The sequence below is a fragment of the Balaenoptera musculus genome, chromosome 4 (genome assembly GCF_009873245.2).
Source record: "Balaenoptera musculus isolate JJ_BM4_2016_0621 chromosome 4, mBalMus1.pri.v3, whole genome shotgun sequence".
NCBI lineage: Eukaryota > Metazoa > Chordata > Mammalia > Artiodactyla > Balaenopteridae > Balaenoptera > Balaenoptera musculus.
In genome coordinates this window covers 115,764,366-115,789,989 of record NC_045788.1, presented here as the reverse complement: position 1 = coordinate 115,789,989, position 25,624 = coordinate 115,764,366, and the positions used below count along the sequence as shown (strand labels likewise).

The following is a 25,624-nucleotide window of genomic DNA, read 5'->3' as shown; positions in this document are numbered from 1 at the left end:
CCTATCCAATCCTCTTCCTTCTCCCTCTAAGGGAGCAGACCTGCCTCACTGTCTAAGGGCTCACCCAGCCTTCTCCTGCTCCCTCTCCTTTATCTTTTACAGGCATTTCCCCCAGCAATTCTCTAGTACATCTAATCCTTTCTTGATGTCTGCTCCTTAGAGAACCTTAACTAATAGGCCGTCTAAGTGGGTCTGAAACTATATTTGACTGTGAACTTATAAGTTATTAATACACATAAAAATCCATGTACTTACTTGTATAGTGAAATAGAGGAAAACCAAAGGAATAATTCCCAGAATGAAGAGTGGTAAAGCTCCCACAATGACCAAAACTGTTCCAATAACATCCAGCGTACAATTCATCCAGGTCCGTAAGTAGTAATGGAAACGCATATCAATTATAAACATGTCCTGAAAAATTTGATATCGAGTCACTTTATTTTTAACTTTTCATGGTTTAACATGAGGGGAAGAAGACATATATCATTCAATGTAAAAATAGAAACATTTACCCAGATGTGACAATCTGATTATTAAATATCTAACTATTCAATATATGATCTTTGCCCTCCCCAGCCCACCCCCACGTATTTTTCAGCTGTAACAATTAAGAGGGTGTTCTAGTACCAATATGTCTATGATCAAGCAATTTGTACTTCCCAATGACAACTACATGGCACTTAATTTATATGACTGAAATCAGACTCTTAAAAAAAAAAAGAGTCCAAACCCCGGTAGTTGGGTATTCAGGGGCATTGGTCTACCATTATTCACTACCTAAAAACTGTAAAACACTCCTGGGCCATTCTTATCCACTGAGAACATGTCCAGTGACCTTCTTGGATAGCTGGATCCTGCCAATATCAGAAGAAACAGGAAAACAAAATAATCTTCATTTACAAAATTAAAAACTGAAAGATAAAGGTGGACAATGGGACTGAGAAAACGACATGGGAAGGTCATGCATCAGTTCACATGTAACTTAAAGCTGTTTGTGGTATAAGGTACGACCTAAGAGATCCCAGGGAATAGGAAGGCACTCAACCTTGAAGGGATGGACTATTCAGTTTAGGACAAAACTGATAAAGAATGGAGATAGAATTTTATTTATTCTCAGCCTTGCTTTGGGACTTTCCTGATTATCTCACATACCAAATAGTGTAAGAGCATCATATTCATATGCAACTTCCTGCCTGTCTTTAAAATACACCTTCTCATATTCTCATCTGTTCAAGACCCAATCATTTGTCATGTTACTGTATAATAATCAGAGTTGTTTAGTAGGGTCATAGAGATATGTCCACTGGGAGACAAAGAACACTGGTGATCAAGTTCTTCTATAAACTTTCAAAGAACAGTGTGACATTGGTATGATTAAGCAAGATTTAATACTCCATCAAGAATTGATTATGTTAGGTATTTTCATTTATATTTTGATGTTTTATCTTCATTTTTCCCCATACCACACCAAATGATTTTCATATACACGAAAATATATTGCCATATTTTAAGGTCATGGCTATGCACTGTCTAATACAGAAGCCACTAGCAATATATGGCTATTGAGCACTTGAAACATGGCTGCTGCAAACTGAGATCTAACAGAAGTCTATTACACAAACCGGATTTTGAAGACTTTGTAGGAAAAAAATAAAATATTCAATCAATAATTTTACATTGATTATACTTTAAAGTAATGTTTCAGATATTTTCTGTTAAAATATATTATTATAAATAATTACTTCAACTGCTTCTTTTTACTTTTATATTGTGGCTACTAGAAAATTTTAAATTACCTCTGTGGCTTGCTTTACATTTTATTGGACAGTACAATTATAAGTACTTAGTAGTAAACACAATGGTTAAACCCTATAGGTTAGCAGAGACACTCTGGGAACCTCTACCCATCCCCCATTTGCCATTAGTGAGTTGATAGTTTTTTTAAAGGCAGAATGCTTAAAATCTGGATATGTCAATATAGACTTACATTTCTCCCCCTCCTCAGCCTGAACCACTGATTCTCAAACTAAATATGTATAAGAATTGGAGTTGTAGACACCAGAGCACATGTACTTCTTGGATTCTTTCAGCAATTTTTAAGGGTTATTTTAAGAATGTGTGTAAGATGTGACTCTGCTATACATCAATTATAAATGTCCCAAGAATTAGAAATAAAATAACAATGAAATCTACCCTAAACGTAATCTCATCTTTTTAGAATGATATTTTTTACAAATGAGATAATAAGGTACTAAATGTGGATCATTTATACGTATGCTATTTAATAAGGTATGGCTTACTTACCTTGGTGAACCGATTGATGATCTGGCCTATGGGATTGGTTTCAAAGAACTGGAGTGGGAGATGCAGCACATTATCCAACAGTTGAGCATGCAAAGTTCGAGAGGCAGCCAAGGATCCTCTGGTGAGTACATAAGCTCCAGAGCAAACAAAGAGACCTAAACACAAATTGTTATCAATGACATGTTAACAGCTTAAACTCTAAATTTTAACTCTCAAAAGATTGCTTGTAATAGCATTTATTTTTAATGGAAAACTCAAATATCAAACTTAAAAATGTATCACTGTGGACCAAACTAAGTATAAATGCATATGGTGCATGGAAAATAAATACAGACACTCTGGTGCGTTATCAGAGCAGGGCTCTCCTTATTCATGAACATAGGTTCTAGAGAAATGCTCTAAAGATAAGAGATCAACCGGGTTGACAGAATTTTAGCAACCTATTAACTATATGATGTCCTGAAAAGACAATGTGGTAGTCACTGGTATTGCTAGACAAATAATTTCAGTTCTCCTAGCTTCTAGGTCCATGGTAGAATTGCACTTTCTGACCTCCTTGTGATTGATGGAATCAAATGAATAGTTTTGAACAGTAAGTTGAGATACTGCACATGATACTCCCAGGTTAGAGCATTTTGGTGTCAGACCTGCTAAAGCTCCTATTCCCTTTGCACAGTGCCTGCCAACATTTAAAATAGTGATTGGGGCTTCCCTGGTGGCGCAGTGGTTAAGAATCCGCCTGCCAATGCAGGGGACACCGGTTCGAGCCCTGGTCTGGGAAGATCCCACATGCCACGGAGCAGCTGGGCCCGTGAGCCACAGTCACTGAGCCTGCGCGTCTGGAGCCTGTGCTCCGCGACAAGAGAGGCCGCGATAGTGAGAGGCCTGAGCACTGCGATGAAGAGTGGCCCCCACTTGCCACAAATGGAGAAAGCCCTCGCACAGAAATGAAGACCCAAGACAGCCATAAATAAATAAATAAATAAAATTAAAAAAAAAAAAAATCCCTTTAAAAAAAAAAAAAAATAGTGATTGGATTGCTTCTTCAACTTGGGCCCTAGAATCAGAAGAGTCCCTTTCCTGACCTACAGTGGACAAGTGGTATGGGTCATGAATAAGCTATTTTTGGTCTGTCAAGCTATTACGATTCGGTTGGTGAGAAGGTTCTTGAAAAAACTAAAAAGTTAGAAAATATAAATAATAAACATGTAGCTTTAGTGGAAGAGGTTAAAAAATAGTTAATAGCATCTATTGACTATTGTTAGCTGTGTTTGGCAAAAATATAACAAGAAAGAGACAAGCTCAGAAAAGAACTATCCAGGTGTGTAAGAAGAAATGAAAGGACAAAGAATCCCCAAACTGGGGAACTTGTAGGTGTGGAGGAAGAAATGCTTGGTTACACTGATTGATTGGTTCAAGGGTGGATATGTGACTCAAATTGTTTCAAGGAGAGTAATTTCATGGATTTCTATGGAAAGAAGTTCTTTGAAAGAGAACATTTTCATCACCATGTGAAGCCTGAGAATGGCTCAGGAAAAGAGGAAAACGAGCAGAACTGAGAAAGCATGGTGGACACTTCGTTTGAGCCCCTGGATCAAGTGTGTTTAAAAACTTGTGCCTGGACTTTTCCATTTGAGGCATCAATAAATTTCCATGTTATTTAAGCCATTTGCTCTTGAGTCTTCTGGGATACATAATTGCACCACTGATCTCTACTATACAAAATTGTTAGTAAAAGTGTGTTGCCAACATGATTCTTGTTCCATTGTAGGTAAAATGTCTAAAACAAAACAAAACAAAAATAGTTAACCCTGACCACTTCAAATTCTTTTAGCTAGTTCCTTTATATTTTAAATAACATCACACACTGCCCTTTAATAATTTCTTACTCTTAAATACTTTCTATTATTTTCTTACCTCACTCCCCCATACTTCCTTCTAGCCCTTCCAAAAATAGGTTGTTGCCCTTTTGTTCCCAAATATTCCGTGTTTACATTACTACTAAACATAATATTCATGAAGTTCACTAAATTTATAATGCTTGTACCACTATTTTTCTATGCAACAAGCACTAATCTATTCCCAAACAATTCAATAGTCAGCAAATCTCTTTGGAATATATTTAAACTCAGCAGATAGTCTATTATTTCTTTCATCCTATTTCACCCCCTCGTCCTGCAACATAAACTACTCTCTTGGAACCCTCTGTATTTCTGCTGTAAACTGGAAATTTTTGTGGGAACAGGCTTTAGTATTCTTCAGTTACAGAAAATGTTGTTAAATATTATGCACTTGATAATTTCCATCTGCATTTCTGTGTCTTATTATATGGATGTTGAACATCTTGGATTATTCCTCTAATTTTTCCTTATTTATCATTTGCCATCTATGTTTTTGATGTTGTACATCTGGGACAATTTCTTCTGATTTATCTTCTCACACTTGTACAATCTTTTTAAATTCTTTAAATTTTTTAAGAACTTTCTTGTTCTTAGATTGAACTTATTTAAGCACATTCTGCACTTGCTTTGCTTCTGCTTTTGAATATCTGAAGATACTAATTTTAAGCTTCTCTTATATATCAAATATGACTATTTTACTTCTGGGCTCCACTGCTCTATTTGTTGGCTCTTATCTATACTGCTCACTTGATTAAAATCCATGACCATCCATCATTATCAGTTACAACATGCAAGATTAAGACATGATTAATTAAGAGGTACCTGGTGTGGCTTTCTTCTGCCAGTGTACACATTAATTTCCCCCAATCTCCTCTGAATGGAAATTCCACTTAAGTGGGTGTGACACTGGAAGTCTCATATGGTGATCTAGACATGTAGGCTGGAACTTCTCCAAAAGCCACATAAGGAGGCTTTCTTCTATGTATGTCACACACACTAGTAACCCTAATTTCCTTTTTAAACATCAGCTTCCTAGTTTTCACTGTACTACTTCTGTGCCAGATGGTAACATGTGAACAATGCTCTAGTGAATCACTTTGATTATTTCGACACTACTCAATCCTACTCGCTGTACCTGAGTTCCTCCACAGCTAGACTGAACCGCTCCCTATTCTTTTACAGCTTCTTCTAGTATCTGTTCCTGGTTACAGGTTCTTCTACCCTTGATTATCAGTATAATCGCTTATGCAGACATTTATCACTCTGAAATCCCCTGAACCCTTTACTTTTATATTTATCCACTGTCATTTCAGTGGAATTTTGTGAGGTAAGTAAAGTAAATGATCCACTCACTCATCTTAGACTGGTGTACTCCTTAAGCATTGCACTTTGAAAATAAGGCGCCTATATTTTACACTTTTGGTTGGAAAAGGAAGTTCCTAACAAGGGGGTATAAAACACAATAGATTAGGGATGTTCAGAGTGTCCTAGAGATTCTAAAGGAAATAACTGGGAACCAGGAATAAAATGTTCAGGGCTATTTCTTTTTCAGAACATAAGGTAAGATCTTTATTATTGTTATAAAATATAAATGCAATGTTTTCTGCTTCAGTACTCCAGTTTTCTTTGAATGTTAGCCCTCTATATTATTCATAGCCTCTGGTATTAACATGTGAAAGTGCTATTTATGTTTTAAAGCTCAAAAAATAATGGGAGCTTTGATGATATCATTGAATACAGCCTGCTCTTGATTGAACCAGGTTCCATAGGACACAGCTGTGGACTACTAAAAAAATCAGAAATTATATATTTTCATTTCTTAAGAAATAATTTAAAATTTATAATAATTTATAATTGTATTTAATAATAAGTCAAAAATTTAAATGTTTTTAAATGTAAAAAACAAAAATCCAATCAGGAAAAAATCTTTTTGATTAAACTCTGAATAATCTGTTACCTTTACTACAAAATACTTTCTATACCTACTGATAGTTAATTAAAAGTAAGACTTTACACAAGTAAAATTTTGAACACTAAACTTGCATACCTTGTCTAGTATAGGAAAAACAGTATTTGCTCACTTAAAATATTCTCCGAAGGATACTGAATCTCCCTTAAAACTGTAACATGAGCTCACTGGATTGGTAAGAGTTTAACCCTCCTATATATGTGTGACAGACATAGTTATAGAGATGTATATGGGACATTTCTTTTGCTGCTCAGCATTCTAAATCTCTATATCTACTTTTTCCTCGAGTTGCAAACCACAAGCCAAAAAACTTGATTCGGTGACTCAAAACCAAACACATTCTAAGTCCTTGTATCTCATTTTAGTTGTTAACGTAACAACTCTTTCCTCAATGAATGTTGTTAACAGAATGACAAAACAAACATAAATTTGCCTCACAAAATTTGCTTACTTTCTGATGGAGATACTTATAAGAAGTACTATGGTCACACAGTAAAAATAAGATAGGAGAGGAGAAAACAGAAGCAAGGCCCTAAATCACAAATTTTTAAATGTTATCTTCATTTTCTGTTACCAAAAGCATGCATCTCTGTTTTCCTTTACGCATATCCCTAGATAGCAAGACTTCCACGTAGATGGCTTTGTTATTTCTTATTTGAATTTATCACTCTCCTTCACTTTGTCTTCCTTTCTTCTTATAAACACATCAAAAATAGTCTATTTAAAAAATCTTCCCTTGGGCTTCCCTGGTGGCGCAGTGGTTAAGAATCCGCCTGCCAATGCAGGAGACACGGATTCGAGCCCTGGTCCGGGAAGATCCCACATGCCGTGGAGCGGCTGAGCCCGTGCGCCACAGCTACTGAGCCCGCACTCTAGAGCCCGCGAACCACGACTGCTGAGCCCGCGTGCCACAGCTACCGAAGCCCTTGTGCCTAAAGGCCGTGCCCCACAATAAGAGAAGCCATCACAATGGGGAGCCCGCGCACCGCAACAAAGAGTAGCCCCCGCTGGCCGCAACTAGAGAAAGCCTGCGCTCAGCAAGGAAGACCCAACGCAGCCAAAAGTTAGTTAGTTAATTAATTAATTAATTAATTAATTAATTTAAAAAATCTTCCCTTTAATTTTTCTACACTTTTGAGTACTATACTTTTGAGTATCTTTCTTCTTACTCTTTCGTATCACCTAACTTCTTGGAAGGACAACGTGTATCTATTCTGCTACTGAGGAGAAAAAAAAAACAGCAGAAAAATATGTATCCACGCTTCCCATTAAACGTGCTCCAAATTGAATTAATCATTTCTCTGCTCTACCAACTGACCTCCCTCGTCCCTGGTTTCTTTATTTTTGTCTTCATTGTTCTCTCAATTACCCAAACTTCAAAATCATGAGTGATGTTCTCTTCTTACCCACAAATCAGCAATTCTTATATATGTTTTCACTGCAGTGTCTTTCCTATCTGCCCCTTTTCTCCAGTCCCACTGCAGCTCTCTGACCCTTCCTCCATTCATACTTTATTCAAATCTTATTCCATTCCCTACCCATTGGTTAGCACTAGTCTAGATGTTTTGTGTGACAAGGAGATGCATCAGATAAGAGATCTTTTTGTACTAGATTATCTCCCATCTAGACTCCTGAAGATCCTTGATTATTTTTTCCCTACTCACCCCAACTTCTCCCTGGTCTCTGACTTTAGTCCCACCAATAAAAATCCATCTTTTTTCATCACTGAAAATTTATTCTTATTCTGAAAAGTAACTCCAAATTCTGTCACTTCTTTTTCCCCAAATTCTCAAAGTTTTCTACTTGCCTTTCCAACTATCATCTCCAAACTACCTTTCCACCTCTAGTTCCCCTACTGCCCTATCAATAACCTAAAGACTACTCAGACTGGCATCCTCACTTATGCCTATATCCCCCTCACCTTCCCCATCCGTCTTTATTCACATCTTTCTCTGCATCTATCAGCTTTTGTCCTCTGTGATCCCTGACAAAATTCCATCCATCTTTTTTGTGTCACCTCAAATGCCAACTATGCCTTGGAAATTACCTTAATCTCTCAACCAAATATGGCTTCCCCCTGCTCTAAATCCTCACAGTGTTTTCTTTTACTACTTTTACATGAATATTGCTTGCAATGTAGTTTTAAGCTTTACTTACAATGCAGTTTTTAAGACTCACTTACTGATCTTCACATCAGTCACAAGCCTCACACATACAGTGGACAGCCATGTATTCAAGACTTCTGAGTCCTGACTGACTTAACATATGAGACTCAGTTTCCTCAGCTGTAAAATGGGGATATTGACACCTTTCTAAATACTTATTGTCAAGATTAAGTGAGACAAATTGATAATATTCAGTGTGGGCCATGTAGTTGACACATACAAGTTTTTGTTTACTCTTGCAAATATGGTGAATTAAAAACTAGGCATTTGAATTATCCCAAAGTATTTGAATATTATGACATAGATTTTTAAAAAGTAAAACTATGCCCTACGTTTGCATCTGAATCAATTAGGTTAGAAAGAGAAAAGAAAAGCAGCTAGGCTTTTTGTTTAACCTTGCATTAATCCCAATAATCCATAGATGTTAAGTTTATTGCTTCTTATTCGTTTCCATTCTGTGAAATCGTTCATGTGCTTTGCTTCTTTTGCCCAGGCACTAAGCCATAGATTCTGTCCAATTCCCACCAAATTCTGACCCAGGTAAGTGGCCACATTCAGCCACACCCAGAGCCAGCCGAAGGCTTGGAGGTACTTCAGAATGATTGAGAACTTCACCTAAAAGCAAAATTGTTTAAAAAAACATAAGTTACTGTACTTAAAAGTCACACAAGCTAGATTTAAATCCTGCTCTGACATATCCTAAGCTTTATGATCTTGGTCCAAGTTACTAACTACTCTAATCCTCAGATTACTCATCTGTAAATTGGAGTAATACTAGTAGCCACCTTATAAGTACAAGCAAAGTGCCTGCACAGTCCTGAGCACTTAAAAATAAAAGTTGAAATAATGTTAGTTACTATCATTAGTAAACCAGAATATACATAGCTAAGTAACATGTAATCCTAATTAAACACCACTATAATGTCCAACTGTTGCATTTAATTCAATTTCTTCAAACTATTATAGAGCAACCTTCCTCAAATTCAATGAAAAATATATGGTATTTATTAATAACGTTTATATTTGAGTGGTTAGTAACAAATAACACTAGTTATTCTGGTGCTTACCCCACCAACAGGGACCTTTTCTTTTCTCACTGAGAACTGTTTTCCTTGATCCAATAAGGGCCTGATAAAGCAAGACGATGTACATTTTTTTTTAGGTTTTTAGATCAACTAAACATTTTTTTAAAAGTTATACATTCTCAACCACTTTGTTGCATATTCTTCTGCTTCATTAACAGAGACCTGACTTGCCTTGATAATAACATTGTTCCTTTAATCTTCTGGAAGGGAGATTGTTTATTCTTTTTTACCCCATATATTTTAGGGCCAGGGCATATTGTATGATTTTCTTCACTGCTTCTTCTAGATAATTACCCTTCAAACTTGAGCCAAATCCCTAGACTGTGTAAGCCAATGCCATCTGGCTGTACCATAATCTGTGCCTCCTCATCTACTTGCCTCTTGCCCTATCAGAAGACTAGCATCAGGCTAATTCATCCCACTTCGTTCTGCCACCATTCTGGGTGATGTCACAGCTGACAAGGACAACTGTATTAAACTCAATCTCTTTTCACCTTCATGACCTTCATACTTCCAGAGTCCTCCATCTGCATTCTACATTGGCCATCAACTTTCATGACCACAAACCATGAATCTTATTACCTGGAACTAATCTACCTTTGAAAACTTGACTCCAATTGTTTTAGTCCCTGGCCATAACATAACCTTTTTCTATTTCTAAATTGTACATTCAGTTACTTTCACTGTATTTGGTTTTTATTCTACCTAGACTCCCAGTTCCCAAAGGTAACTTTCTATCATCCTTGCCCCCTAAGATGATTAACGATCCTGGTTTACCTGGGATATTCCTGGTTTTAGCACTGACTGTCCCACATCCGGGAAACTCTCAGCCCCAGGCAAACCTAGGCCCTGTCTCGATTCCTTTTATTATCCAGCCTGTACTCCATGATTACCATGTCATCCAAACTGTGGTGACATTCTGAACTTTAATAGCTTTCCTTCAATTAAATTTCAACATTAAAACTCACAGGTTAGCCTTTGTCACACTTGCTGCCCATCTGTGGAGTGCTGCTTCAAAAGATCATAGAGCCCAGCAAACTGGCTCCACCATAAATCAATATCTTCCTTCCACCCGGGTTTTTATAGTGCCTAGAAATTCTTGCATCTCTCTCAGAAGGGACCCCCATGTCCTACTTGATGGAGAAAGTCAAAGCAGATAGGGAAGTCAGTCACCACACTTCTACTTTTATCTGCATCTCCACCCAGCCTTTTCTAATCCTCTTCTGTAAAAAACAAAGGTAGTTTTCTCCTCAGATCTAAGGATAACCTTATGAGCTGAATCCCATTCTGCCCCATTTTCTCAAAATACATTTATTAAATATAGCGTTTCCACACTTTCCTGTCGATGACACACTTGACACTGTTTTTTAAAAATGCAGATTATAAGATTTCCCCTCTAGAAATCTGTCTTTTAAACAAATGATGCAAGGGATTCTTAGCTTAAGGCAAATCTAGGAGACCCCAAATTGTTTCCTCTCTTTTCTAATCTTCACCTTCTTCCTTTCTAGCGACTCCTTCCCTTCAGCCCACAGAGAACTCCACATTTTTCTCATCTTATAATTAATACCATCACCACAGAAATGATTCCACCCTCAACTCTATGTTCAGTTACTATCCTACTTCTTGCCTTCTTTCTGTAGCCAAACATTTTTCTGCCAAACCACCTTTTTCTCCTCGAACTTTCTGGCACCTGGCTGAAACGGTTTCCATCAACGGGGCCTTGATAAAATAAGTACAATACTTAATTGCTGTATTCATGGGATACTTTAAAAATTATTTCACTTAAATTCTCCACAGCATTTAACATCATTGACCGTTGCTTTGTTGAAGAGACATTTCCTTTTACTTCCCTACCATCACACATTTGTGTTTTCTCCCGCCTCTCTGGGCCTCCATTAGTTTCCATCTTCCTTTAACGTTTATATTTCCTGAGGCTCAGTTCTAGTCATTATTTCCTTTCTATGCTCCACACTCTTTTCTGAGCGCTCTCATCCATTCCCGGTTTCAACAACCTTCGTCTTTGTGGGTGACTCTCACATGGATTTCTCAAGTCCATACCTCTTCCTTGAGCTCCAGATCCATACGGTAAAAAACCTACTTGCCACCTACTTCGTCTCTGCTTGATTATCTCAAACGCGCCCTACACGAAACCAGTTATTTCCTACCTCCTCAAAAGCTTTCTCTGGCCACGACACTTCCTCTGTCTCAACCTTGACACATTTCCAACCAATCACCAAGTAGCTGTCAATTCCTCTGGAATTGCGTTACTGAAGAAATATTTGGAAAATACAGAATGGCACGAAGAGGAGCAAAGACAACAGAGGAGAGAGAAGAGAGACAACAGACGAGGAAGACAAGCAGAAGCAAAATACTCATAATGCTATATTCCAGAGATAGTTGGTGCTAACACGCTGGAGAGGATTGCTATAGTCTTTTCTCTATATGTGTGGTATCATAATTCAAATGTTGCTCTATAACCAGTCTTAATTTTTTAAAAAATTTACCCATGGTCTTTGTAACTCAGTATATAATGAACCTCAAATATTATTCTATTACAGCTTTATATTTTGTCATATGGCAACATAATATTTTATCATTTTACTATATTAAGACTTATTTAACAAAATCAAATTTTATACTGGTTGCAGATTTTTCCTGCTTTAATTATTGCTGTAATGATAATTCTCTTTACACATCTCTCATGGTCCCTTGTAGGGACATAGGAGCATGAGATATGCTACATTCTAAGTCATTTGATATATCTAATATCAAACTGACCTCTAGAAATTCTAAACTGAGGTACATGCCCCCATTTCTCCACGTTTCCCATTTTGTTTACCAGAATAAGACATGGCTATTTGATCAGTCCAGTAGTTCTTCCCTTTCCGTCTCTGGCACTAGTGTCAAGAAACATTCTGTGGGAGGCTGCAGTACATGCATGCCCTTTGTAGGATCAGCTTTACCATCAGGAAAAGATACACTATTTAACAGACACTTTCATTGGAATAGCTCCTGGTATATGATTTGGGTTAATTACTGTCATCATCCTTCAAGCCCTTGGCATGGCTTCTGTTTGGATAAGCAAATTTAGCATTGGTGTCAAGCCAAAAAATTAATTCTTAATGTAGCTGGATATAAAATGCTATGAACCCAACTGTTAAAAGGGAATTAAAGCATCCTAATTAGACATAACTAACAAAGACCAATAATTTACTGGCCACTACACAGGAGGGTACTGTTTTTCCAAACTACAAAGTTAATTATCCTTTTTCCACAAAAGTACTGCATTTGGTCCTGGGCACTTTGTTGTGAATAACAGGTTTTATTTGAATTTTAAAAGAGCAAATTTTTTTATGCTGGTAGAGAAGTTTTAAAAATGAGTCTTGCTCTGTCCTTCAGAAACCCTTGGGAAAGTTGGCATAATACCCGTCTGCATATTTTTGTATAAAATATATAAAATTAACATACTGAAACCATTATCCCTGAACTGAGCATACAGTTGCAAAGTATAGAGTATGTATGGGAGGATTAAAGTGATTAATAGAGTCTGACATGAAAGCCAGAAGGGGGGGCAGTCTAGATACTAAAATAGCATTTCCAGTTTATTTTGGTCAGGGAAGATAGTAATAAATATTTAAGGAAATGAAATAATATATACCATATAAATTTAATCCAAAAAATGAAAAACAAAATATTGAAACAGTTCAACTTATTTTAGTCCCCATTTGAAAACAAAACTAACATCATAATGTAATTCTAACTCTTAAATTTCAAAGGGAGGGACTCTCAGACATTATTCGGTCCAACTTCCTTTCCACCTCCCTCTTGATGGGTAGTTTCCCTGTGAACCCTTCCATGAGGAAGATTCATTGTTCTATCTCAGTACAGCCCACTGTGGAGAGTCTCCATTGTAAAGTTCTTGTCTGTTTGTATCTTCCAATCTCTAGTCTATCTTAATTCTGCATAAATTGGAAATAATTGGGTAAGGTTAAAAAAAATTAGGTTGAAAGTCAGGAAAATTTTCTCCATGTAATGTTATCTTACCAAATAGTAAAGCAGATAAAAAAAAGATGAAAGCTAGACTAGGAATAGTATAGAAAGTAATAAACTAGGAAATACATGGAAGTAGGCAAAGATGCACATATTTCAGAGAAATGAAAATAGGTCTCTGACCTCTTAAACAAAAGATAAAAATGATATAATTGCCATGCATAAAAACAAGAAAAGATTGGTATGCGGGGATTCACGGACCTCCAGTAACATTTTTATCACAGTCATTAAAAAGTAAGTTTGACGCTGGGTTCTGTTGACATGAATGTGCCATAGTAGAATTGAGGTGATCTTTTTGATGTACTCGACTGAAGAATTAAGTTTCAGCATGCTGGCTTCTGTTTGAGCCACCAGAACTTGAGAAATGTTTAGAAAACAGTTCTGTAAACAAACGTTTATAGGGATTCGGGTTCTTTTTTCAAGGAGAAATTTTGTAAAAGTGGTTCACAAAAACTTTAAGAGGTTCAATTTGGATATGACTAACCGTGACTTATAAATAGAAAAAATGATTTATTACAGAGGAAAGGGTATGATTATGTTTATAACAATACTTATTGATTTTTAAGATTTAAGCCTTAAAGCAAGCTACTTATTGAGTGTATGGTGACACTATACACAGGTGAAAACTCTCTTTATAATTTAGAGATTTGAAGATCCCACAGCCCAGAAATTTCAAAGTCTGTTTCAGTGTTTTTTTTGCTTTTCTTGGACATCCTTAAAAACTGACACTCATTTAAATGAAACTTATTGTTATAATGGTAAGAAAAATAAAATAAAATAAATGATGGATTAAAAGTTCCTTGAGTGTGCTTTCTGTCTCTAGTTATTCATCCATTCAAAATACTTCCTGAACACATGCTATTCAGTGTTTAGTTGAAATGTGTTATGTAGATGGCAATAGAAGAGTGAACAAAAAGACAAAAATTCCTGCTCTTATAAAGCTTATAACCTAGAGGTAAGAGAAAGACAAAATAAAAGTAAGTAAGTATATTTTCCAGTATGCTGATAATTAGTAAAAATTGTGGGGGAAAAAGCATGGAAGGGGTAAGAAGTATTGTGGTATAAAATAGGGTGGCTAACTAAGTCTTCATTGATGAGGTGACATTTGAGCAGAAGACCTGCAGAAGATGGGCGAGCAAGCCATATGGATATCTGGGAGAAATATGCCCTAAGCAGTGGGATCGGAAAGTGCAAAGGCCCCAGGGGAGGCGCATGCCTAGTCTTCCAGGAACAGCAGAGTCAGTCTTGCTGCAGTAGAAGAGTGACATGAGCTTTAGGAGGTTCTGAGAAAGGTAAACAGGTCCAGGTCCTCCAAGGCTTTATATATAGGTCATTGTGAGGACTCAGGATTTTACTCTGAGATGTGAATCCTTTGGAGATTTGGGGGCAGAAGAATGACCTGATCGGACTCATATTTGTAAAACAAACCACTCTGGATGTTATGCTGCAAACAGACTGTACAGGGCAAGGCTGGTGGCAGGAAGACCTGTAAGAAGACAATTATAATAATTCAGGGGAGAAATGATAGTGATGTGGACAAAGGGAAGCTGTGAAAGTGATGAGTAGTGTTTGAATTCTGGATTCTTGGATATATTTTGAAGATAGAGCCAATGGGATTTGATGATGGATTGGATATGGAGTAAGAGAGAGGTCAAGGGTGATCGCAAGATATTTTATCTAAGCAACTGGAAGAACAGTGTTGCCATTAGCTAAGAAGATTAGACATCAAAGAGGAGGGTCCAACTCGGGGGTTCAGAGAACATGTTGGGCTGGGGATATAAACCTGGAGTAAAGGTCATTAAAGTCATGAGACTGGATGACAACACCAAGACAATAAAGAAGAAAAGCAGTCCAAGGTCTTTATGATCCAGAGGAATCATTTAATTTACCTCTTCAGTCAGCTAAACCTGGCATGTACACAAAACTGCAAGCTGCAACATCCACATCGTCACACAACCACAGGAATATCCAACCCTTTCAAAAAAAATAATAAATTCAAGGCCCATTCTTTTACTCAAGGTCAAAACTACAAAATTCTGAGCTATTGGATCCTGAAGTATTTGCTTCTCTCTAATCCATTCCAATTCTCCATTTTAGCAACTTTGACCAGTGGCAGCTCCCTAGAATTCTAGCCACTTACTTTTTAAACCACTTTTTGCTATTATTCCTTTTTTTTTTTTTTTTTTTTTGGCTCCTCTTTGCAACTGTTGGAGTATTAGGGCAAATAACTGATTAGGTTAATTTGCTTCGATCACTGTTCATTTTAGTTACTTACAAAAATGAAAAAGAAGTATAATATAACAATCCAATCAGGGTCAAAGTTTTATTATTTTTATTTCTCTCTTCCTTTCCCTTATCATTCTTTTCCTCCCTCCTTCCCTTCCTTCCTTTTATTTTTCTAAACAGATTCATTTGGGGTATATCTTTAGCTCACACACACACAAATCCCAGTAGATTTTTTCTAGTGCTAGAAATTACTGAGAGTTACTATGTGTCCCAAATTAAGTCACATACATCTCACTTAAAAACTTAGATACAACCATGTAACTTATAGTATAAAATTTGGAAACCACTAAGTACATTTTGTATCCATCATAATGTACAGATCATTTTTATAGCATGCACTTTAAATGCTAAAAAATGTAATTACTTAGTCCATAATCCCTATGAGCCTGGTATTACCCTAATACTCACCTATCATTTTGCTCCAGGATTTGTTCTTTCAGTACAGTTCTGGAGTTGATTACACTGACTCGCTTTAAAGCATGAGCTGCAGAAGAAGATGGTGAGTGCTTTTATATCCATAAAAGCAAACAATGCACAAAATAGAGAGAAATATGATGAAAGATTATACAAGTTAGAGAATTTTTTGTGTTCTGGATCCATAGGTATACTGGGAGCCTTTCATTTTCCCCTTTATTTCCCCTTCACCTAAAATGTTTTGTAATGTCTTGATAAAACTAAGATTCCATAATGAAAAAGCCTACAGAGAAGTTCTTTCTTAGAGATTAGAGAGGAGTGCTAACTTGTTTTGGATCTTCCACAGAAGGTTTAAGTATTTGCCCAAGAGGAACATGACTCCAGTCTTTAAAAAAAAAATGCAATATCATCAAGTCTTACAGACAAATGTTATTATAGTGAAAAGTATTAAGAGCATGCAATGGTAATCCCCGAATCTCTGTCATGTTCTTACTAATGTCACTAATAATAGCTTCCTACATGGCAGGCAATGTTCTAAATACCTTACATATTTTAACTCTTATGTTTCAAAACTACCCCTGTGAGGAAGATGCTACGATTATCCTTATTTTACAGATAAAAAGCACAGAGAAGTAAAGCAGGTAGCATTAATCAAAGTCACACATCTAGAACTACAAGACTGAGGTTCAAGTTACTGTTAGTGAATTCGATGGGAAACATCTCAGAGCTAGGCAGATTTTTGTCTTTTCCCACAGTGTAATACTTAACCTCCTTGAATTTCAGACTTCTTATCTTTAAAAAGAAGGAAGTGGACTTGGAGATTTCTAAGGTCTCTTATATGAGCTCTATGTTTTCTTATTTCTAGAAGTAAACATCTGGTCCTTAAAGGAAGCCTCTGATTTACATCAACTACCTCTAAGAAACATGGGATTCCATGTCTCACAGAATTAAAATTCAATTTGGGGATGTTTCATCCTCTCCTGTCTAAGGCACATTTTCATCTTTATAGCTGATAATAATAATGTTTACATTTATATATTTATAATTTATAGAATGTGTTCACATACATTATACAATTTGAGTGCCAAAATGAGCTGACAAGATAAAGAGAACAGGTAAGTTTACCCATATCTTGCAGGGAAAAGTAAAACTCAGATAGGATAAGTGACTTGCCTGAAACCCAAAGTTGTCAAAGAGACAGAGAGGGAGAGAGAGAGGAAAAGAGGAAGACAGAGAGATGGAGAGAGCAAGAGCGAGCTGAGACCTACACTCAGTTTGATTGGCCTCTGGCATAAAACAGAGGCAGTGATGGATTCAAATTTTGCAACTTACAATCTATCTTAACTTGGGCAAGATGTATATCCTCTTTGCCCTGCGAGTTCCTCTGGGGAATGCGGTAGTCCTGGGTGAGGTGGTCAAGGTCCTTGCTGGGTTTTCTCCCACCCCAGCTCCACTCCTCACCATGTCTGTAGCCACCTCAGCTACATGTCCCTCCTCCAAGAATAAAAACATCCTTTCTCCAAGGAGTAGTGAATGCCAGTAGAGCAGTCGACCCTTAAGAGGATAGAACTAAAGAATGAGAGCCCAGGTCCTTGGAGCAAATTTATGTCATACGGGCAGAGAACTCTGGGACTCCAAGTACCTGGAGTGGTCAAGGAGTGGGGGGATGGAAAGAGGACCCCCGATGGGCACAATCCCTAGGCCTTGGCCAGAGAGCCAGCCAGGGAAGGCAGAGCGGAGACATAGTACAGGACTGGGTCAAACTGGCCCAGGTCTAAGGGCAATACTGCAGAAATGTGACTAAATGTAACCAGGTTTGACGTTGTTATTTGGGGGATGTTTTATATCAATTTTATATCAGTTAATCTATTTTTGTTCTGCTCTGTGTGGCCACTAATAAAATTATAATATATATGGCTGACTTTTTACAAATATCTATCTAGTATTAACATGAGTAATTTTATGCCTGCTTTTAAAAAGACTTTATATATTTTTTACTCAGCATCCAAATAAATCAGAATCCCAGAAATATTCATTGCAAAAAGCATATTCTATTTCTAGTACAAAAATGATTTCTACTCACCACCTTTATGAATTTTAACAGAAAAGACACAATACTGAAGTAATTAGAAGAAAGTTCAGTTTACATTTTCCTAAATCTGTCATATTTCTGTTGCTGAGATAGTAACATCTATTAATGTCAGCTCAACTTCAAGATGTTTTCCACTTGTTACCACAGAGGACTGGTGTACATGAGATATATCAATGGAGGGAGGTATGATATTTGTTTCCAAAACTGGAGACTTAAACAAGAGCAAATTCCACAACTTTCAAAATTGTGTTCCATATTTTATGGTAGATTAAATATTGAACTTAAAACTTACACATTGCCTGCTTTCAGAGCTATATTTTCCAAAGTAATACAACTTATATTTCATGTTGCCTTTAAAATAAATAGCAAAAAATATATACTGGCTCGTAGCATTACAAATCATCCCATTAACTCTGAGGAGACACATTTTTGGTAGAAAAAATGGAGGCAGATTCATCTGTTTAACAAACAGCTACTGAGTACCTGTTATTTGCCTAACATGAGGCTACCTAAGTGCTGGGGATAGAGAAAATGACAGACCACATCCTCATTGCAGCCCTCAGAGACACTCATAGATATATCTTTCCTACACACTAAATATAAATTATTACTTAGCCTGACCAAATAGGCAAGGGCTCATTTCCAAAACTTCTAACCATTAAGAAAAGACAAGGTGCTTCTTTTATTAAGAATGATCACAGCCACCTGACAATGGATCAGGTATTTCTGAATGCATCTACATATAGAATGTTTAGATTTGAGAAAGGAGTATAAACAAGGAATAAAAAAAATAGTAGTGCATACCTAATGTGTATTAGCTTAGAGAAACACATCAGCAAAATGGCTCTGCTTTTTGATTTCATGGCATTAAAATATTAAATTGCACTGATCATGTTATAAACTGGTTTCATATCTTTCTGACTTTTATATCCAGGTAAAGTGTAAAGTGAATGAATAGATACCAGTTCATGTAGGAAATACTAAAAATAACTCTATATGTCTTCTTTTAGCCTGCAATTATGAAATAGTTCACTGGTTATACAGCCGTCTCTCAGTGGTGTTCTGGAAAGGTATAGAACAAGGATCATGATGGTGGTACACATGAGAAAACATCTACAGCTGGAAAAAGATAATGGTACATCCAACTTTCAGAGTTGGAAAATGACTGATCTCTGGAAAATTAAACTAATACTAGATTTCAAACATCCTTATGTCCTAATTAGATAAAGATCAAACCACTTCATTTACACAAATATCTATGAATCTTAATTTAAAATACTAGGACTATAGTAACAAAAATTAGTAGTAAATAAACTCAGTTATTATTTTGTAAAAGTTAGACAAATATCATTCTCCTTTGTCATTCTTCAGATTTTCTTTTCTTTTGTTTCTCTCCCACAACATGCAGTAGTATGTTTTAAATATTTATTATTTATTTGACATGGATTTAATTTCAAAGAAAGTAGAATGTTTAGACCCATTATATTCTAAACCTGCAACAGAGCTTATAAATCATCTAATCTCTTATTTCATAAATGAACAAACTGACCCTGGGGCATAACATTTTGCTTAAAAATCATAAACAAGGTTGATTTTTAGCTGATGTGTCCCAACGTATTCGTTTCTTTTCTAGAGAAAGGAAGACACCCAGTTCCTGACTTAAGTAGCATGAATGAAGAAAAATGCATAGTAAGAAATCAGGCAATTAATGGGCTTTCAAAATGGGTAAGCACACTGTATCTTAGGTTTATTTTTCACTGTGTCCTCACCTTTTCCTTGTTCACTGAAGGCCTGAAGCAAATTCGTGAGATTTTTGGTTTTAGACAGAAGTTCCTGGTATGTTCCCATTTGTGCTACTCTGCCACTTTCCATTACAACAATAAGATCCATCAGGGGTAGAAGTGTGAGGTTGTGTGTCACTAAAATTCGAGTCTGCAAAAGAGTATTTTATTCCCTGGGTTACAAAAGATGGCAAAAATAAGCCATTTTAAAGAGAGCTGCAATCATTATTTTTTGTCTTTACTATTTTAGAGTATAATTCTTGGTAGGTGCCAGTTTAAGGCAGCATATATGAATATATTTCACAATGAATGATGATGCACTGCTAGACACAAAAAAAAAAAGAAAAAAAAAGTCAGCAAATGTTTTTAACCCATTAGTTCAGGTATTCTTCATTCATTAAAAATGAATCAAATTTACAGCAAATTAAAAACAATCTTATAACTGTCATTCTTGCTTCCTTTTTCTGAGGTCCTATAGCATTACAAAAACATGTTTGATTCAAGTCTTTATTTTTAAATCTTTCCATATTATTGTATACATATACATAAAATTGAATGAGAAGATTTATCTTGGTTTCATTTCAATAAGTAAAGACACCTGTCTATTCTTTACTTAAATATCTATTTTATTATTTTATACATTTATTTAATTTTTCCAGAATTCTCTATATTAATAAATCTGTAAACACATATTGTGAATGGATGAGTGTGATTTTGTGGTCAGTCTTTTAAAAATCTCTGTGGCTCTTAAATTAAGCAAGCTACATCGAGTCATTATAAGCCCTGAGTTTCTTCATGTATAAAATAGGAATAACGATAATGCCTATCTCAGAGACTTGCTATAAGAACTAAATGAACTAATTTAGTGTCAAACATAGTATGCACTTGGTAAATATTAATTCCTTTCTTCTTGGTTCCTTCACAAAACAACTGAATTGTTATGAATGCTAGATTAATAATACCAAATTTTAAGTAATAAATAATAAAGTAATACTATTTTTTATAAAAGTACTATGCATCAAAATACCACTTTTCAAAAAAGTCACCTAAGCTAAAAACAACTCATTTTGGCATGTAAACCACCTTCGAATATGGTATTAGTCAATGAGGTAATAATCACGTAAGTTGTGGTCAGAGTAAACTTGTAAAAAATTTTAAAACATTCATTAAAGTGTGTCTGTAAAAGAGCAATATAACATCTCATTCTTTATGTGAAATTTCACTACTCTGCTTCAACAAATAAACAAAATATTAGAATTTTGGGCACAATGCTACATAGATTATCCTCTCCTTCCCTCACTAAAGCAAAAGTGAGGCTATGGCTACCTTGTTTTTCAACATGCCGGACGACCCAATCACCTTTTCAAAAAGTTGCTTTCCAACATGAACATCAACTGCAGACAAGGGATCATCCAGGAGGTAGATGTCTGCCCCACTATAGACAGCTCTGGCCAGACTGACTCGATGCCTCTGACCCCCACTTATATTCACACCCTGAAAATGAAGCAGGAGAAAAAAGAACAAAACAAAACCAGAGGAAAAATGTGTAAATCTCAAAGCACATAGAGTTATGTCCAAATTCTCTTCTGTAGCAGGGATAGGTAATAATTCAGGGTTAACACTCCAACCTTTCTTTATCCTAAAATTCCAAAAGCCTCTATTTCCTAGTACCACTAATTTGTGCAAATTAACAGATATATCTGCTTTCTCTTAATTGCTTGCTTTCAAAAGTAGATACTAACAGTTATGGAGAAAAGAATTTCCAGTTCCCTAACTCTGAAAAGTTGTGTCTGTGGAACGTTAAAGAAAACTTTTGGCTGCCAGCCGTGTACTGACACTGGTGATCATTTTTAAATTGACACATAGGAGACTGAGAATAATAGCTAAATTACCAAAGCAGCAATCAACATGTCCTATTTTCTTCTGTAGAAAGATTAGTACAAGTCTTGTTGGCAAAAGTACAACTCTAAGAAGCAAGAATAAGGAATATACATCACTCTGTGTGAGAATTAAAGTCGACATGTACAGCCATGTATGGAGAATTATGGGGCCAGGCCCAATTTACTTGATTTATTTTATATTTAGTGTTTACAGATCTGGTTTAAAAGCTCTCCATGCAGCACAGAACTTAGCCAGTGCCCTATAATTGTAAAATGTCATTGCTTCTTTGCCTTTCTCATCCTCCTACTATTCACAAATATCTCCTATATTCTGGGTGCTGTGCTAGCACTTGGGATTTAAAGATAAATGAAACTGAGCCTCTGTCATGAGGAGGTCACATTTTAGCAGGGGAGCCAGGAGTGAAAAAAATATATACAAAGTAATACAATACGTATATGTGTGTGTGTGTGTGTGTGTGTGTGTGTGTGTGTGATTATAACAGCCCCCAACTCATGGGCTTGTCATGAGCATTTACTGAGTGTAAAATATTTAGGACAAAGCCAATACCGAATACAGACACAATCAACGTTAGCTATTATCATCCAATCACCCCTCTCTCCAATCCATCCTCTGACTTGTCATCATGTATCTTGTAATTATGTTATCATCTTGCTTAAAAATCTTGTACGCCCATATCTCTCTCTTCCCATCATCCATGAGCATCAGCAAATTCCTTAGTAGAAACCTAAGATACTTATATTCTGGTATTAACTCATCTTTCAACCACTCACCCAATGCTGCCTTCTCAAGTGACTGTGACCCACAAGCAGACTAGCCTGCCTTTTCATATCTGGGCAGAGCCTATACACTCTGCTTGGGTGCCCATATCCTCCCTTTTCAACTCAAAAGATACTCACTCTAAGTCCTCTTTGAAATCAATCTTCTACCCAGAGTTCCAAGTAAAGTGATTCATTCCTTCCCTTCTTGTCTTGCAGTGTCCTGTTTACTCACCCATTGCTAGAAATGACAATACCCATGTCCGGGTCTCACTCTCCTGTGAGCTCCTGCCTAGTTTATCCTTGCATTCCCAGCACATAGTGTCCAAATAAATACTGGTAAAGACAATTGATAATATCACTGGCAGATATCCAGTTGATTGCAGTCCCTTGAAGACTGGGTGATTGATAGCTCTTTTGCTCACCCTTATATACCCCATTGCAGAATAAGGGCATATAATAGATTAATAATTATTTGTGTTCAGTGGAAGAATGCCAAAGAAAAAGATGAATAAAAGTGAGGAAAATTCTACATTCATTATCTTGGTTGTCTCATAAACAGCTGTAAACAGATTTCTTTTTGAAATATTCAATTATATGTTTATTTTAAAGTACATCATCAGATTGGGAGAAATTTAATTTAAAAATATAAAAAGCAGAAATTATAAGTAGCAATAACATTTAATGACTATATTAAATCTATACTTCACATTTTGAATTTTTCCCCCTTTAATTTTTTAGTTACATACTTAGCTATTTCATTTTATTAGAGATTGGCTTTATCAGCATAATGTTTGATATGTATTAACAAGTTTGAAGAAGTCACATTTCTGCATAATTCTAGCTATGGTGCCATTTTGCCGAGGGATAGTGAAGATTCCAGAAAAAACACAGAGGTTGCAAAAAAATTAAATCAATTTAACACTTTGAGAAAATACATCTGCAAAGTAACAGGCTATGAATGAAACCAATGTAAGTCTAGTTAAAGGTAAAATTTGCCTCATCCTAGGTTTTATTTTTTTAATTTTTATTGAAATATAGTTGATTTACAATGTTGTGTTAGTTTCAGATGTACAGAAAAATGTACACCCTCGATTTTAAATATTTCCCCTTTCTATAGTTTTGTTCTATAGTTTTCAATTTATATAACAAGACAATTAAATAACTTGAAGCCGGGGTAAAAACACCTAACAATGTTATGCTAACTCTCTTCTCAGAAATTCAAAGCACTAAGGATTATTTACTTATCTTCATAGTACACATGAATCGTAGGCAGAGGCTGCTTTTGCAGTCATGTTTAATTAGTGGAGATTTTAGTCATGGGTTGGGGATCATCTCTCAGGCTTCATACTTTGGCTCATGACATCTTGTCTTGTTTTGCTTTATTTTTAACTCCAAACCACTGGGCAGCATAATGACTATTCATTAATGCGATGAAAATAAAATAGAACAAAGAATACGATGCCTGGGAAACAAGTTCCTCTTAAGCAGGCAGGTGTAAGTATGGAACAGGTACATTCAAACAGCATCATCTCAGAGCCTCGCTGGAACCTGGCCTTGGTGCCACCACTGGAGACTGGGGCTCTGTTGTTACTGTCCTAGGCTTGACTTTGTGCACAAGAGCTTCAGCAAGAAACAAAACTATTATTCCCTCATTAGATAGTGAACAGCATTATGCCAGCAACTAAGGCAAAGCATTGATGATCCACTTGGTGGGCTTTCATTCCCCCATTTGGATACTAACAACAGAATTTCCTGCTGATTTTTAATCTGTTTTCCAAATAGTCAATAATAAATAATTATTCATCCTTAATATGGCTATCTCTTTCATAGGAATTCTACAATGACTTTTTAAAATTATAGTTGTATAGCTCTTCAAGACCTCAGTAAGAAGGCTATAAATATTTTATTAGCACAGCTGAATGGAATGTTATTCCTGCATAAGATAAAATATATTTTCCTTACTCTTTCTCCAATCTCAGTTTGATCTCCATTTGGTAACTGCTCCAAATCGGGAAGGAGAGCACAGGCTTCCAAAACTCGCTCATAAAGCTGCTTCTGCATGACAGAGCCAAAGAGAATGTTTTCTTGCAGAATGCAATTCTGAATCCAAGCCTGCTGGGAAACATAAGCCACAGAGCCCTAAAAAAGAAATAAATAAAAGAAATACTCTTAACAAGGGAAAAGGAGAACTTGCATGCACCACGTTAAAGGAACATATTTAGTCCATGGTTTTGCCTTCTTTAAATTGAATTTTAAAATATTTAGATTATTTCTTAAATGTAAATATATTCTATTTATATTTTAATCTTATATCCTGTTTTAATCTTATGTATTTTTATTAGAGGCCCCTTCAAATGAGTTACTTTGTGCCTTTTATTTACTTTCACTCTAGTGTCTATCAAAGTTACCTGTCTGGTGGGATTTTCTGGAAGCAGACACTGAGTTTATTAGTCAGCTCTACCGACCCTAACAAGGTACCATGAACTGGGTTGCTTAAACAACAGAAATTTCTTTTCTCACAAGTGTGAGATCAAGGTGTTGGCAGGGTTGGCTTCTCCTGAGGCCTGTCTCCTTAGCTTGTAGATGGCTTTCTTCTCCTGAGTCTTCACATGGCCTTCCCTTTGTGTGTGTGTCCTAATTTCTTCTTCTCATAGAGATATCAGCCATATTGGATTAGAGCCCACCCTACTGACCTCATTTTAACTTATTACCTCCTTAAAGACCTTATCTCCAAATACAGTCACATTTTCAGGTACTGTGGGTTAGTACTTCAACATATGAATTTGGGGGGAACACAGTTCAGCCCATAACATTGAATTTGGGGTGCAAGTTGTTTATTTGGGATCAATTCTTAGGAAAGAAAAGGAAGAAGGAGGATTGGGTAGAGCAGGGAGTCACACAGCAATCCAGATCCAAC

The 25,624-nt window shown here is 36.2% G+C and overlaps 1 protein-coding gene across 2 annotated transcripts in view; it reads right to left on the bottom strand.

Annotated features, from left to right (window-relative positions):
- Positions 1-25,624, bottom strand: part of LOC118893927 (multidrug resistance-associated protein 1-like) — an 84,354-nt gene that overhangs the window by 14,116 nt on the left and 44,614 nt on the right. For both annotated transcript variants that reach the window (XM_036849586.1, XM_036849587.1), the window contains 8 exons: positions 24,670-24,846; positions 21,374-21,541; positions 20,036-20,198; positions 16,169-16,244; positions 9,407-9,467; positions 8,735-8,954; positions 2,305-2,459; positions 256-411 (listed from right to left, as the gene is read on the bottom strand). In XM_036849586.1, coding sequence (XP_036705481.1) covers positions 256-411; positions 2,305-2,459; positions 8,735-8,954; positions 9,407-9,467; positions 16,169-16,244; positions 20,036-20,198; positions 21,374-21,541; positions 24,670-24,846 — 1,176 coding nt within the window. The remainder of the gene's footprint in view (positions 1-255; positions 412-2,304; positions 2,460-8,734; positions 8,955-9,406; positions 9,468-16,168; positions 16,245-20,035; positions 20,199-21,373; positions 21,542-24,669; positions 24,847-25,624) is intronic.